Source organism: Rhodamnia argentea, chromosome 1 (assembly GCF_020921035.1).
Source record: "Rhodamnia argentea isolate NSW1041297 chromosome 1, ASM2092103v1, whole genome shotgun sequence".
Taxonomy (NCBI): domain Eukaryota; kingdom Viridiplantae; phylum Streptophyta; class Magnoliopsida; order Myrtales; family Myrtaceae; genus Rhodamnia; species Rhodamnia argentea.
In genome coordinates, this window is record NC_063150.1 from 17,977,388 (window position 1) to 17,992,783 (window position 15,396).

The window sequence follows — 15,396 nt, forward strand, 5'->3', positions numbered from 1 at the left end:
TGCATTTAACAAGTGGAATGAGAGCACCTGTCACGACGGTTCTCGGAGGAAAAAAAAATCTGCAAATCTATGCGCTTTTGCATGGAAATCGTGCTATAAATTTGAGACCCACCTCTTTCTTTTCTTTTATTTTTTTTTTTACCTGTTCTGTCAATATTCTCTCTTTTTAGTCATTGCGGACATCTAGTGAAGGTAGCTTCCGAGGCAGGGTATCCTTTGCGCTGTCCCTGTTGTATTAATCATATTATGAAGGCCAAAAAAGTCAAGAGTTCCTGGAAAAGATGGTTGAAAATGCTCCTTGCTAGCAAAAATTTGATACTATTTTTTTCGACAGGTTACAGAATTATGCTCAAATCTTCATAAAAGCTCGGACAACCAAACATAAAAGCTCCAGCTTTAGAGCCTTTCCCATAATGTAGCCAAATTAGTACTTCAGTAGTATTTTAACTGACGACCCAGCAAAACAAGAAAGATTTTCAACAGAAGGGAGCGACCAGATTGTGCATAGTGGCTTTGCCTGTTGCATAAGGAGCGCCGCAGTTGATCCCATGCACATCTTCCATGCTCCACAAGCCATCCTCCCACAAGAAATCCTCATTTGTTGATGTTGATGACGAGGCCTCAGGAAGAGAAGCATTGAAAACAGAGTAGAACAAGCACTGGTCATAGCCGAAGTTATTGGGACATGCCCCCGCGATCTCGGGTCGGATTTGGGGTGCGTACGGGATTCTGTGGTGGTGGTCGTTGTTTTCTTCGAGCAGGGACAGGATGCTCCTCATGTCAACCGGAGTCAGTTGCAATTGCTGTTGCTGTTGGGGCAGCTGCTGTTGCATTTGCTGATGTTGCTGCTGCTGTTGCTGTTGCTGTTGCTGTTGCTGTTGCTGATGATGATGAAATTGTTGGCGCCGCAGAATACGCGCCGCTTTCAACCTGTCCGGGTTGTTCAGAGAGGCCTTGGCCTTGTTCTTGAAATGGGTCCTCCAGTAGTTCTTGATCTCATTGTCTGTCCTCCCTGGCAAGCTTCTTGCAATTGTTGACCATCTGTTTTTCAATTTTTTTTAGTTTCAATTCGAGAAGTTATTCCAGGAAGATCTTACTATTATTTAAAAACATAAAAAATAAAACTTTCAATAGTTTGAGTAATTAAATTTACCTGTTTCCCCACCTAGCGTGGAGCTCTAGGATGATGCTCTCTTCATGTGGGGTTATCTGACCTCTCTTGAGGTCAGGCCTCAAGTAATTCACCCACCTCAATCTACAGCTCTTCCCATTCCTCTTGAGCCCTGCACAACCGAAACATATAAGACACTGAAATAATTACCTTTTACTTCCCATAATCTCAAAATTCGACTCTAGGTTTTCCCTTCCCTTGATGCAAAAGTCTTGTGATAAAAGCTCATGCCAATAGAAACAGAATTAACCTAAGAAAGCTTGTATGGTTTGTAGCCCCTCAAAAGGAAAACAAAGGGAGATTTTCTGGTAGGTTTTTGTGGGGGATATCTAAGAAGTAATAAGTACCAATAATGCAAACACAAGAGGGCAACAAATTTAAGAGGATTATAAGGATTGTACCATTAAAAAAAAAGATAAAAAAAGAAGCAAACCAAGGATGGCATCACTAAAAAGAAAACAGAAACCATGAAAACTTTCAATAGCCTTACGTGGGCATCCTGAGTACTAATAGTGCATAAACATGAAGGCAACTAACTCAAAGAGAACATACATAAGATCCAAAGATTAAGAGGTTTATCATGTGGGGATGCTGATTGATTGAGCACTAATTGAACATAAAAACAAGCACATGTATGTGTTACCTGTGAGCCTAGCCACAGAGTTCCACCTTCCCTCCCCATGCAACTTCACATAGTCAATAAGCAACTTGTCTTCCTCGGCAGTCCAAGGACCTTTCCTCCACACCTCTTCCATGGAGTTTGAGCCCCACCCAAAGTTCCCTGTCATTGCTACGCAAGACATGCAACTCTAGAGGGCTGAAGAAGTGAAAAGGGAAGAAGAAAAATTCCTGCTTAACTAAATATGGTGGTTCCCGAATTGTGACTCTTTTGGTTTGGTTGGGTGTAGTTCTTTTCCAAAGATCTTCTGTGGCAATTTGAGTTGGTGTGCATCCCATATTTATATTGGCGCTTGAGCAATGTGTTTCATGGCATCACCAAATTTTCTGTCGCCATCAAATCATCCCTATCCTTTCCACTGTTCAAGGTACGGGGGTGATTTCTTGATAAAAATAAACTATCCACAATGACCCTTTTAACCCCTTCTCATCGTTGGTTAGTTTGGTTCATTTGTTGAGATATTAGATGATAAGGTCATTAATGAGACCACGACAAGTTGGATTTACCTCGTTTCGCATTGTGCAATAAGCATTCAAGCCCTTTGCTCATATAGTCGAAGTGATTTTTGGAGTTACATCATAAATTCGGAGTTAAGTGAATATTAAATTGTATGGTTCAATTTAGGAGTTGTTAAACCGTGAAATTTTAAATAAATGATAGGTTAAGGCGTTGTGCAGCCACAGAATTTGACAAAAATTGATTCGAAGTTTTGGCTTAATCGCGCGAGCTCCACGTAAATGACAATTGTGAATATCTACTTTGATCGAGCATTTTCATTGGCAGAGTTGTTCTGTCAGCAATTAAGCTTAGTTTAGTCGTGGATGACCTTTTTCCGACTTCAATCGAAAGGACATAGGGGCCAATTTCTGTCAGACAAAGGGCATTTGGAGAATTCATTCTTCTGTTGAGGCATTGGGTGACATGCTCTTATCAAAGATTATTCATATCAGATTTTTCCCACACAAGTTTTTATGATGCTAAAGCAAGACAAAGGGAAGGGGGAATCTCATTGCAAGAGGCCACGTACGATCTAGCGATTATGCATCTAGACACAACAAGAGCTAATTTAATCAAATTAATCAAAGCATTCCAAGCAAAAGCTTGAGGAAAGCTAGTGCACAAAAGAATTCCTAGGTGGAGCGGAATTCTTTACTATTGAAAGCCACCAGGCCACCAATGGCTCTTCACCAGCTGGTGTCCTTATATTACTAATTAAGGAGATTGATCCCTGTAATCTACAACAAATCTTATTATTTTATTGTGTTGTTGGATACCAGATAGGGTTTTGTGGGCATTAGAATAATGAGGCATTGATGGAGTTTAGTGGCATCAGCAGGGACACGTGGTGCATCCTTGGTGATTTCATGTGCTTCTGGAAACTAGCAGGCTTTTTTTTTTTTTTTTTTCTGTGGTCACATGCTTCTCTGGTAATGAGGTCACCCCCTATTGGTTTCTATGCTTGATTCTGAGACTTGATGATTATTCCAAGCTCCCTCTTTCCCCTTAGGATTCTCACATTTAAATTTAAGAAGCTAGAGTTTGAAATTCTCCAAAAATTGAGAGATTTAGGAAGAAAATATTATGTCCCTTTGAAACTGAAAAATCGAGAGGGATTGAGTGATCCACTAAATGATTGTTCCCATGAACAGTGATAACACATTTATATGTCAAGCGACAGAAAGTATTCCGCTAAATGAAATGATTCATTAGATTTCATAATTTTCTGAGTCATATGTAGCTTGCTACCCCATATTCTCTTTTTAATATGTAAATAGGTTTCATTGCAGAACCACATGCTTAAGGAGAGCTGAATCTCTTACATGCTCACAGAAATGTCTCCTGGTATATGACCCAAAAAACAAAGACCAGCGTCAATCTCATATACCAGTCAATATCCCTAGACAAGTCATCTCCTCAGCCTTAACCAAAGTCGTATCAATCCAAACTAAACGACTGCAAAGACTTCCAAAACCATTTTTTTCCGGGAAGAAATAATAATAAAAATAACAACAACAATAATAATAATAATTTTAAAATTTTAAAATTTTCCTTCTTTTAAACTTCGCAAATATTTCGAAAGAAAAAATATTTCCCTCCTCCCCCCCCCCAAACAAATTTTTCCCCAACTCCCCCGACATCCTCTTAATCAAATGATTTTGCTAAACAATTTAGTTAGTAAGTATCATTGATTTGTTTAATTATGAGTGCTACTAATAAAGTGGGCATGCGAATAAATCTGTAGTTGATACTAACAACTTGTGAACTGATAAAGCTTGTGTGCCCCTCAAAGTACCCAGTTATGAAAGCAGAGACAAAAGATCACTGATTGTTTGCGTCGTGATGTAATGGACAAGATCTTGTACGAATGGTACCTTATCCTTCTTTTCTTTTCGTTTTCCTAAGATGTCGTGTCAAGATTGATCATAATATAAAGTATGAATATCAAGATACTGTGGGGCTATAAGGAGGTTATAATTACTTATCTTCTTTCTTTTCAAGCCTGAAAAGAAAAAAAAAAAAAAATCTTGAAGCGTAACCATGATGTTCTAGAAACCAATGTCTATTTTCTCATAGATTAATACGGAGAAACCCGTAAAGTTGCAAGAATAGTCGTAAAATAGAAATTTGGGAAAATTCTAATAAGTGCATAAAATACCTTCATTTTCTTAAATAAAAGCTTGAATTGAACATTATTACAAATAAGGACTTGAAATGCCGTCATTATTTCAAAGAAGAGTTTGGTCGATGATAATTTCGTCTTTTACTTCTTTTATTATTATTTTTTATTATTTTTTCTTTTCAATTTTTCCTTCTTCTTTTTTTCCTCTTTGTTGCGGTCGGTGAGGGCTCGATGGTCGTCGTTGGCCGCTGGTGAGACAACCCTTCTCCGGATGTGGCGAGAGCCAACCTCTCTTGTGGCTAGTGAGGGCAACCCTTGATGGCTAGGAGCACCCTCGCCTAGCCTCCGCTAGTGGACAACCATCACATAAAATCGGCCACCGCCAAAAAAGAAGGGAAAAAGGAAAGAAAATGTAAATGAAGAAAATTTCATTGATCGGCCCCTTTGTTGAAATAATGAGTTATTTGAAATAATGTCCACTTTCAGGTCATTATATAAGAAAATGAAGGCATTTTATGTTTTTATTTGAATTTTCCTTATAAATAGTCATTTACTAAAAAAAATAAAGTTACCAAAACTGAAAATTGTGTACGTGTCAGCGTTTGAATTTGGTTTCTACTTGGTTGTAGGAATACACCGGTCAAGATGCCAAGCAAGAGTCCGCCTTTTCGACGGCACCAAGGTAACTTCTTCCTAACATCATTAAACAAATACTAGAGAACACCGAAAGTTGCTGCTCTTTTAGTTTTGCTTTGAAGTTGCAAATCTTGATCCGATTTTCTCGTATCTGGTGTAAAGCTATTTGTTTTGGCCACGTGTCATCATAAAGTTTGTCAGAGGCCAAACTGCGAAAGTCGGAAGCAAAGACCCAAAGAAAAGTTTTCTTCATGTTTTCTTTTTTAGTTTAACTTTTCGTGATAAAATTTTGGATTGCTAATTTTTATAACTTTTCATGATAAAATTTTGGGATACGTGCTCCAAAATCCTAAAATTTGTCATGAAAGTGCAATTGAATCCTACAATTTTTAGAAACTACAATTAAATCTCACAACTTATCATGAAGTACAATTGAGTCATAAAAATTTTAGAAAGTACAAATAAGTTCTAAAACTTATCAAATTGATCTAATCAAGTCATTCCGTTAATTGCACTTCTTGAAATTTTTAGGACACGATTACATTTTCGTGATAAGTTTGAGGACTTAATTGCACTTTTTGAAAATTTTAGGACTCAATTGAACTTTCGTAACAAATTTTAAGAATTTCAATGCATTTATTCCTAGTATTTTCATGGCCTTATTTTAAAGTTCATGTAGTACGAGTTATAAAATCTTGACTTTTATACAATGAGACTAAAACAAGACATAACATTATTTCAACCATTTTTTCAAGATCATGGGTTGTATCATTAATAATCTTTTTAATGTTCATCTGAGAGGTAGAAAATGATACATATATAATAGGGTTAATATTATATTGTTTCGGCCTGCAAATGTTTGGTACTTTGTAACAATCTATCATTAGGATATACGTACTTTTTGTGTCTATTAGCGAGATAAGTAGATGTACGTTGAGCAGCATAGCTTTTTTATCTTAATCTTCTAGCGCGAAAAATTTCCAATACGTGAGACATGAAAAAAGAAGTTCAAAGTACCACTTTTTTGATATTTCGAATGAAAGTAGCTAGCTAGCAACCTACTTTGCATTCAAGCGCTATGTTTACGTGACGAGTTTAAGAACATATGGATGCCTTGAAAGACAACAAACAAGCATAAGATCAGCCGATAATTTTGATCCTAATAAAATAATGATGGAACACACTTTGTTAGTCATACGTCGAGAAATTAACAAAGCATGCACATCTAGTAAAAGTCAAATTTAGTGTGAAAACACTTAACGGACTTTAATGTCTCAAGATTTGTAACCTGTCGTGACCGTGAATTTCGTATTTTAAAGAATTAAATATGACCCCTTTTTTCTCGTATAATTGCTCGATAGCTCAAAGTTTAACTCAAACGAAGTAGCGAGCCCCTTTAATTTATATCTTTTGAAAGCTACTTTCTCACTAACTTTTATACCCAAAAATATAGAAAAAATTATTTAATTATTTATTGTTAAGATGCACGTATTGGGGTGTTAGGCGAAAGAAGTTTTAAATTGGCAACGTGGTGTAAGGTAAAATATTTCATATATATATATATATATATATATATATATATATATCAGTGGACTATAACTCATTAACTTAATATTTTACATTAAAATTGATCTAATTGACTCGGACTTGGATTCCCTTTTGATAATCTCATCAAATGAAGCTATCGAGCTTTCTCTCACCCGTTTTCACAATTATCTTTTGCTAAACAAACAAAAAAATCTTGGTATCACGCATCTACTTGTTTTCTCATTTCTGTTTCTAGACCGGATAATCTACAATTTTTTGCTTCTCATTTCTCTTTCAAATCTATTTCTGAAATAAGAATTTGTTTCAGAAACGGAAAAATAGAATTGTATTACCAAAACAATTTATGTTCCAAACATACTCCAGAAATAGGTTTGAAATAAAAATAAAAAAATAAAATAGTTATCATGCACGTCCTAATAGATCCAGAAACCAATAAAACTTGTGGTTAAAGGAGAAAACCCATCTCCGATTCTCATTTGAATAAACGATTCGACATACTATTCAAAGCATGCCGGGATATTTCTCGGAAAATTAATTTTTTATAAGTCAGTGGAGCTATAAATATTAAACTTTGCGAGATAGTTGCTGGTGGGACCCTACGAATATTTGCATGTAATTGATTAACAGATTGAATGCTAAAATTAGAATGATTACAAGATCTTAAACGTTCTGCTATGTTAACTTTTTCAAGTTATAGAACAAACAAAAACATCTATCTACAAGGCTAGCATGCGTAGAAGTGAAGGATGTGACTTTACAGCAATTAACCATTAAGCTTGAAAAATTAGTAACTTTGCTTTACAGCAGCGAGGCTAGATATGGATGATTTCATGGGATTTGCCTGACCTTTTTTTATCGGAAAAGTTGAGAAAATAATTATAACCCTTTTTTTTTTGTGAAGTGTACCCTATTTTTCTGTGTAAATATCTACATATTTTATTGCACTCACTTACCATCGAACATCAGCTTCGGACATACTATGTAGTTCATCTTTTGTTCACTTTGTAAAAGTTTTGGCGGCTAGCGGTGGCGGTGAGGGCACCATTAACCACCCAGATTAAAAATTCATGACCAATTGCATCGTAACATTCCAAATCTCACATCTGTTGTGATGCTGTTCATAGATAAGGTACATTCCTAGGAGGTTGCTCCTAGGGATGGACAAGTATGATAGAGTTTCTGAACCGACTATGTTCTAATGCTATGAAATTTTGTAGAATCACTATCAACTGTTCTCAAAGCCTATTGTCAAATGAAGACATAGTTTAATATTTGAATATTCTAATCCTCCCCCTTATGCATAGACTGAACATTGGCCTAAGCCAAGCATGGAAACCTCATTGTTCTAATACCATGTGAGATCCAATTGTTCTAAAAATTTAAGATGTTAAATGAAAGGTCATTTAATATTTAGCAATTTAACTGAGTAGATGTAAATGGGTAGCTGATTTGGAGAAACAGGCTGGCATCCTATAGGGTTTTGGACTTCATAGTTGGCAAATCAAATAGCTGAATCCCATATTCATAGCTAATAAACAGTTTGTGGGATTTTAAGTCGTTTTTACCCTATTAAGACTCTCGAAGTTACATAGTCATAAAAGCTTGTGACCGCTGACAATTTAATCTTGTGTAACAGAACATTTTTCAATGACAGTCATCATTTCACACCTAACTTTTAATTATTATTAGACCTATGATTTTATGATCGTTGAGCTAAAAACTTTTGCAATCTTATATTAAGACTCTACTGATTTATACTTGGATATTTGCAATACATGAGTATCAAATAAATAATTGCGTTTGCAAATTTGGGTGGTTCATCTTGTATTAATCATAAAATTAACGTTTATTACAAAAACTTATGGTGAGTAGTAGGAACGTCGATGGGAGCACGAAAACTTTAATGAGATGAGTTTGGGCTGTCATATCAAATTTCATAACTAGTTTGGGGACTAATTAGAAGTTAATGAGAGATGAGTTTGGGATGATGTTAGCTATCCTAAACATATTTTACTTCCATTCCTAGTCTAGTGTGATTATTTTGAATATTCCTTTTGGAGAATTAGTTTTTGTGGATGGATTAGGTTCTACTAATTGTATCAGAGCAGAAGCTCTATAGTAAATATGCTGTTAACGAAGAAGGCCCGAGAACCTATTCAACGAGGGCGTGAAAAGGTAAGAGGTGTGAATAAGGTGTGGCTCCTGATAAACTTTTGAAAAAGCGAACAGTTGAGAATATACCATATTGCACATCAAATAGGAGGATTATTGGTAGGCAATAAGGACCAATGCTAACGGGTGCATGAATCCTTTAAGTTGGGGAGTTTGAAAGGTCCCAAGTCTCACATTGATTATATTTGCCTACTAATGTTATTCATAAGTACGATTCACTCTAAATTATCAGAATCTTGGGTGCCAAACCTTGAGTATTGTTTTTAGAGACTTGGGTCACATGGAACTGGTCGGATCATTATACTTACATGGCTGTTTGAAGCATGTGCTTTATGTAGATAATAATATTTGTTGTGTAACATACAGAATATTAATTAGACTATTGTTTAGCGCCCTAGGTAAACCCTGTTTGTTAATTATGTATAAACTCCGTAAAGCACGCCCAAGAACGGTTAATGGTAGGATTGAATTAGGTGTCATTTTGAAAGCTTGGAGTGGACATTAGTTCTTTCTTTCATCTCGTACGGTACTCCTAGGAAAATTGTTTTTAGGGACAATTGTCCAAAAAGCCCTAAATCTATTGTAGCTTTGTCAATTCAATCATAAACATTTTCACATTTTGCCAATTGAGTCCACTTAGCCAATTTTGATAGGAAATTACTAATGTGGATGTCGGCCTCCTAAGTGACATGATTGGCATTGACATGAATAATTTTTTATTACGTTTTAGTATTTTTTTCCCCTTGTTTCTTTTCTTTTGCTTTCCTTTATTTTATTTTTTTTCTTTCCTTCTTCTCTTTGCTAGCCATTGTCGGGCTCGTCAATGGCTGATTGAGAATAGAAGGGAAGAAAAAATTAAGGAAAAAAATAAGCAAAACAAAAGTGAAGAAACAAATGAAAAAATTGAAAAAAAATTGAAAAAATATTATTAAATTTTGTCTACATCAACACTAGCCGTGCCACGAAGGGCAGCTGGTATCCTCATTAGGTATTTCCTGCCAAAATTGGCCGGATTGGAATCAATTGACAAAAGGTGAAAAACTTTAGAACTTAATTGGTAAAATTAAAAAGTTTAGAACTAAATTGATAAAATTATAATAGGTTTAAGGCTTTTTGGACAATTTTTTTCATTTTTTTTTAACTTCAGCATTCCCTTCATGGGTGTAATATTAGATTGAAACAAATCACAAAAGAAGAAAAAGGAAAGAAAATCCTAGCAGTGTGAGCAGTCAAAAAGTAGCAATTCGCTACCCCCGCACCAGCATGTGTAAGACATGCCTATGGCCAGGTAAATCCAAATATGCATATTAAGTTTTAAAAAATAAACTTAAGCTCCGTTTATTTCATAAAAAATAAATAAATAATTTTTAGTAAGAATAATCGATTGTATTGCATATAAAAAATTAATTAATAAAATACATTTGCATCGTTCATAAAAATATTTAAATACAAATTATTATCAAAAAATAAATATTTTTATTGACTAATTATTTTAAATAATATAAGCAATTATTTTCTAAAGAATATTTTACAAATTAATCATTTAAAGAAAAACCAATGAAAGTTTATTAATGGCTAGAAAACTCTAGTTTTTACCGTGCCGTGCGTCCATCGTCGTCTCCTCTGTGGGCCGCATCACCGCACGACAGCGTTGATCACAGTCGCCGTACGAGATCCCCGCATGACACGACTTGAACGACTTGAATGAATCTGAATTGCAGTATTATAAGATTAAGCAGCCAATAGAAGTAAACATGTAATCGCAATAAAAGGAGTTGTTAAGATATCCTCCTATCAGAATGGAGGTAACTGGTATTAATAAAATAAAAAAAAAAATCATCGTTCATATCAGATTTGAAAGGTTTATGTTTTCCTCCATCTTTAACCGGAGAAAATCCTCCGACCAAATCTGTGATTGGTGGATGAAAAATATGGATATTACTCATATGCAAACTTAACTAAAAATAAACATGAATGATGTCAATATATATGTGCTCGCAAAATTTGAGGACTCTTTAGTGGAAGTTTCCTGAAAAAATTATCAAAAAAATTCTAAACCTATAGTAATTGTGCCAATTCAGTCATAAATATTTTGCAATTGTATCATTTCATTTTATCCGGCAAATTTTGGCTGACAACGTTGACGTGGACGCCAACTAACTAGTGACATAATATTTTAAAAATTTTTATTTTTTTATACTTTTTCTCCCCTTCCCTCTTCTACTCCAAGTCCTGGCAACCAGCTAGAGGTATGAGAGGGAAGGGGAAGAAAAAAATAAAATAAAAAAAGGTAAAAGATAAAGGAAATTAAAAATATTTAAAAATATTAAAAAATTATGTTGCCGAGTCGATGGCGTCCACGTCAGCGCCGGCCAAAGTCCACGTTAGTGATGGCCGATCAAAATTCATCGAATGGGCTAAATTGACACAATTATAAAAGGTTTAGGACTAAACCGGCAAAAAAAAAAATTAGGACTGAATTGACACAAGTGCAATAAGTTTAGAACTTTCTTAATAATTTTCTAAAGTTTTCTCCAACTAGGGAAGGAGAAAATAATGACTCTTTACAAAATGGACCTTTGATTTGTGGAATAAAAATACGAACATAACCGCTGACCCACATACAAATTTAACCTAAACGAATGTGGGATATGCTCATGTTCGTAATCCGCCAATCAAAATAGTGAGTGGAGCGGACCTAAGTAAGTCCCTAAATCGTTTCGTCCGAGACCTTATCCGGACCTTGGGATCTCTCGGACATAAAGCAATTAGATTGTATTCCCAACCTTCAAGAAAGAAAAAGATATGGTTGGCAATTTGGGGGTGATAGTGGGGAAGCTAAACTTTATGTCATATTTGGATGACTACCTTCGAGAAGGATCGTATAGTAGCGTCTCGTGTCTAGCATGACTCATCGGAATTTCAGCTCCTACGTTGTCGACTCGTGCTTCGCATAATATCCGTAACCGACTTGTCGGCAGAGATATCGAATATGCGCGCATTGGTAATCCACCAATCAAAATAGTGAGTTCAAAGTTTCCCCTAGACGGATATGGTGGAAAAATACGGCCTTTGTAAACTTGCTTGGCGAAAAGAATTAATATGTTTAAACGTGTGCTGTCCAAAAAAAAAAAAAAATCTGTGTCGAGTTCGGAGAAGAGATTAATCCGTTAGATATAATGAAATAATTAAATTAATGGGCCGTATGCGATTTTATTATATGTGTCGGTAAGATTAAATTCCATTATAAATCCGTGAACACAACTATTAATGTTTCATTGATACTTTAGAATTATTATTTTGTTCCTTATATGATAGCATATAGAACTATCATTCCCTCTTGATTATTATGGGAAGAAAATTTCCTAGCCAAAAAAGTTGCTTTTGGGTTTCGTCTAGACCTGTCAAAACAGGTCACAAACTCATTTTTAACACATATGCAATAGGTTGAGTTGTTTTTTAGATTAGTTATATTTAATAAATGAGTGATAATATGAGTGTTAGTGGACCATAAATGTGTCGTAAATGAGTCATAAATGGGTTTATAACTTGTTTAGACCTAACACACCTCTATGACTCTATCCTTATTCTCTTTCGCCCTCACTCGATCTCGCGTTTGCTCACTCACTCCGCATTCTCACCTTAGTTTGAGTATGAATTTTTCTAGATGAGATTAAAAATGGAGGTCCTTTAATAAGATGAGTCAAGTCGGGTCGGAGTTGTGTTAGTTATGACTTATTGATCGGATCGAGTATGAGTCATTAGATATGCATTACAATAAATTAATTATAAACGGATTTAAATGATTCTATTTGGATCAAATCACTTTTGATTTGATCCGATCCATCCGTTTACTGGTCTAGTTTCGTCCAACAACGAATAGAAGGTGGAGAATATAGCTAACGAAAAGTGAGCTGATGAGCTAAGCATGGATTTCCCAAGAATGGGTCGATAATTCAATGCCAGCTACCGAAAGAGAGAGAATCTGAGAGATAATCTCTGTATTTTATATATAAGGTAGGTTAGTAGCTGGCTTCAAGGTTGAACCAAGTTTGACCGGTGAGTGGTGGAGTTGACCGTACCTGTCCAGGCAGGCCTAAAAGGGAATTTGAGTCAATGAGTAAAAACACTGGAAGGTCCAAATTCGTTTCCGTGTGTAAGCCTCTCAAAACCAGTCTTTAATTTGGGTCAATCTCTTTGACTTTGCTGATGTGCCTGTCCTACGCATTAGTGAGAACCGCATTTACAAGTGGTCCCACGAGACAGCTTGGAATTCTTTAGTTTGCATTATCTGACAATAAGAACAAATTCCAAAAAAAAAAAAAAAACCTAAAGTACCCTCATTTTTTAAAATAAATACCTGAAGTGAATCTTATTTTAAATAAGAGCATGAAATGCTCAAATTATTTCAAAGAATGAAAATGCCCTTCGACTAGACCCCTTTTTGAAATAATTTGAGCACTTTAGGCTCATATTTAAAACAAAATCTACTTAATACCTTTATTTGAAAAAACGATGACACTTCATATCCTTATTTAGAATTTTCCTGACAAATAATTCATCATTTTCGAATTAATGGATATTTCTTCCCCTGTTTTAACGAGTCTTGAATGCACCTCTTAAACATAAAAATAAGGAAAGTTTCTCATTATCAAAGCATGATTATTATTTTTTTTTTTTTGGTGTTCTACACATCAATATAGTAAATGAATATAATTTGTTTTATTAGATATGATTAATCAGTACTTTTGAAATACTTTTAAGCAAGACCCTTGACTCAACCCATCAAAAAAAAAAAAAAAACTGACAAAAAAATCTCCAATACTTTTTTGAGATTATCCTTGCATGATGATTCATATGTGGAATTTTCATGAAGCATTAAGCATATGTGCTCACTAGCCGGCCTACCTAGCTAGCGATAGCTAGTGACAGGCACTTTTTATGTCATTTTTGACATGGAATTTTACGGTCACATATTCCTTCCTAATGAATAAGTCTATTTAATATTTGCCCCCAAACCAACCTGCATTGTTTTATAACCTTTTGTTTTGTAGACTATTGACTGTGCACATAACCCGACCCAGTGCAATTTACATGCCGTTTTAATTTGATTTCATGAAATTATATATCCTTTTTTTTTATAACCAACAAATATAGTCATTGAGACTTTCCTACCTAGAAATCCATATAACAACTTGTAAGCACCAAGAACTAATTAAGTTTAAGAATTTAACATGTACAGGTGGTCCTAATCTAGAATAGCTAGCATGTAGTTGATGGGTTTTGACAAATGACCTACAACTCTTGAGTTGGAAATCCCTTGACACCTCTACAAACTTCGCCAACCCTTATGTGGCTTCTTGAGGAGTTTACAAGAATTTTTCAATCGTTTCTCTCTATATCACACTCTACTACTTTTCACACAACCCAAAAACTTTGGGAAACATTGAAAAATATATCACATAAAGTAGATTAAAATAATGAGGAAGTGACAAGGCATGTTGAGGATTTTTTAACTGTTTGATTTTTCTTTTCTAATTTCACACGTTATTAGTTTTTGCATTCCTAGTTATATGAATTATCAAATGTTTCGCATGTTGGAATAATACAAAAGTTATCTTACCTCTTGATCAAGATATCATAGAGTTTTGATTACTTTCCTACTTTACAGTTTTTAACTTATGCGTATACCCTTACCATTTTAAACTAAAGTTTCTAGTCGAATGCATGTTACAACAAATAATTTCCAATTAAGATGGAATGGGAAATATGAATTGCATTTTGTTTGAGCTATCTTTTTAGAATCATGGGTTTATGTTTTTTAATTTGGAAAAATAAGAAAGTTAATACCGTTCTTTTCTCATGGCAAAACCCGATAGTAATTGGAAGCCTGTTCAATTCGGTTTTTGGTTCTTTCCCCACCCTTAAGATGCTTCATCATAGTTGACATAAAAAAAAGATGCTTCATCATAACTTTATGATAGAATTCTATGATGGTAAAAGTGAATTTTTATGATTAATATTACTACATTAACATATATAATTTGGCTTTTTGCTACACAAGTACAGTGCAATAAATAAGAGTAATCACGCACTTTCATATTATCTCACAAATGATAGTTTAAGCACGGCAATATTTGTTTAATAAATCGCTTTTTATGTATGAATAGACAGTCTTGTTATTAGCTTGGTTCATTATGATTATCAAGATAAGTATAAACCTTGTTCGACCGATTACAATATACGAAACATTAGGTGGATTTGTTATTTCTGTGATGAAGTTTTATTTTTTTTCACAATAATAAGATCATTCGGTATTTTTTTTTAATATGTCTGATATATCTCATATACCCTTATTTTCGTTGCTCTCTTTCCCTATTGTAATCACTTCTAATTACCCTCTCCTCTCACCATCACTTACTTTCTGCTGCATAGATGCCATCTCTAACCCTTTTTCTCCAAAATCTTCTCTCTCTCTCTCTCTCTCTCTCTCTCTTGCTGAGCGGACATTGATGGAACTGATGTCCCCTCGAACTTGGACAGCGTGGGGGAAGAAAAGCTCGTGATTGT

The 15,396-nt window shown here is 34.8% G+C and overlaps 1 protein-coding gene across 1 annotated transcript; it reads right to left on the reverse strand.

The window, feature by feature from the left end:
- Nucleotides 1-284: 284 nt before the first annotated feature.
- Nucleotides 285-2,083, reverse strand: LOC115731080 (transcription factor MYB13-like). Its single transcript, XM_030661701.2, has 3 exons — nt 1,815-2,083; nt 1,154-1,283; nt 285-1,041 (listed from the first exon to the last, which is right to left on the reverse strand). The coding sequence occupies exons 1-3, from the start codon at nt 1,972-1,974 to the stop codon at nt 477-479; spliced, it is 855 nt and encodes a 284-aa protein (XP_030517561.1). The 5' UTR covers nt 1,975-2,083; the 3' UTR covers nt 285-476.
- Nucleotides 2,084-15,396: the final 13,313 nt, after the last annotated feature.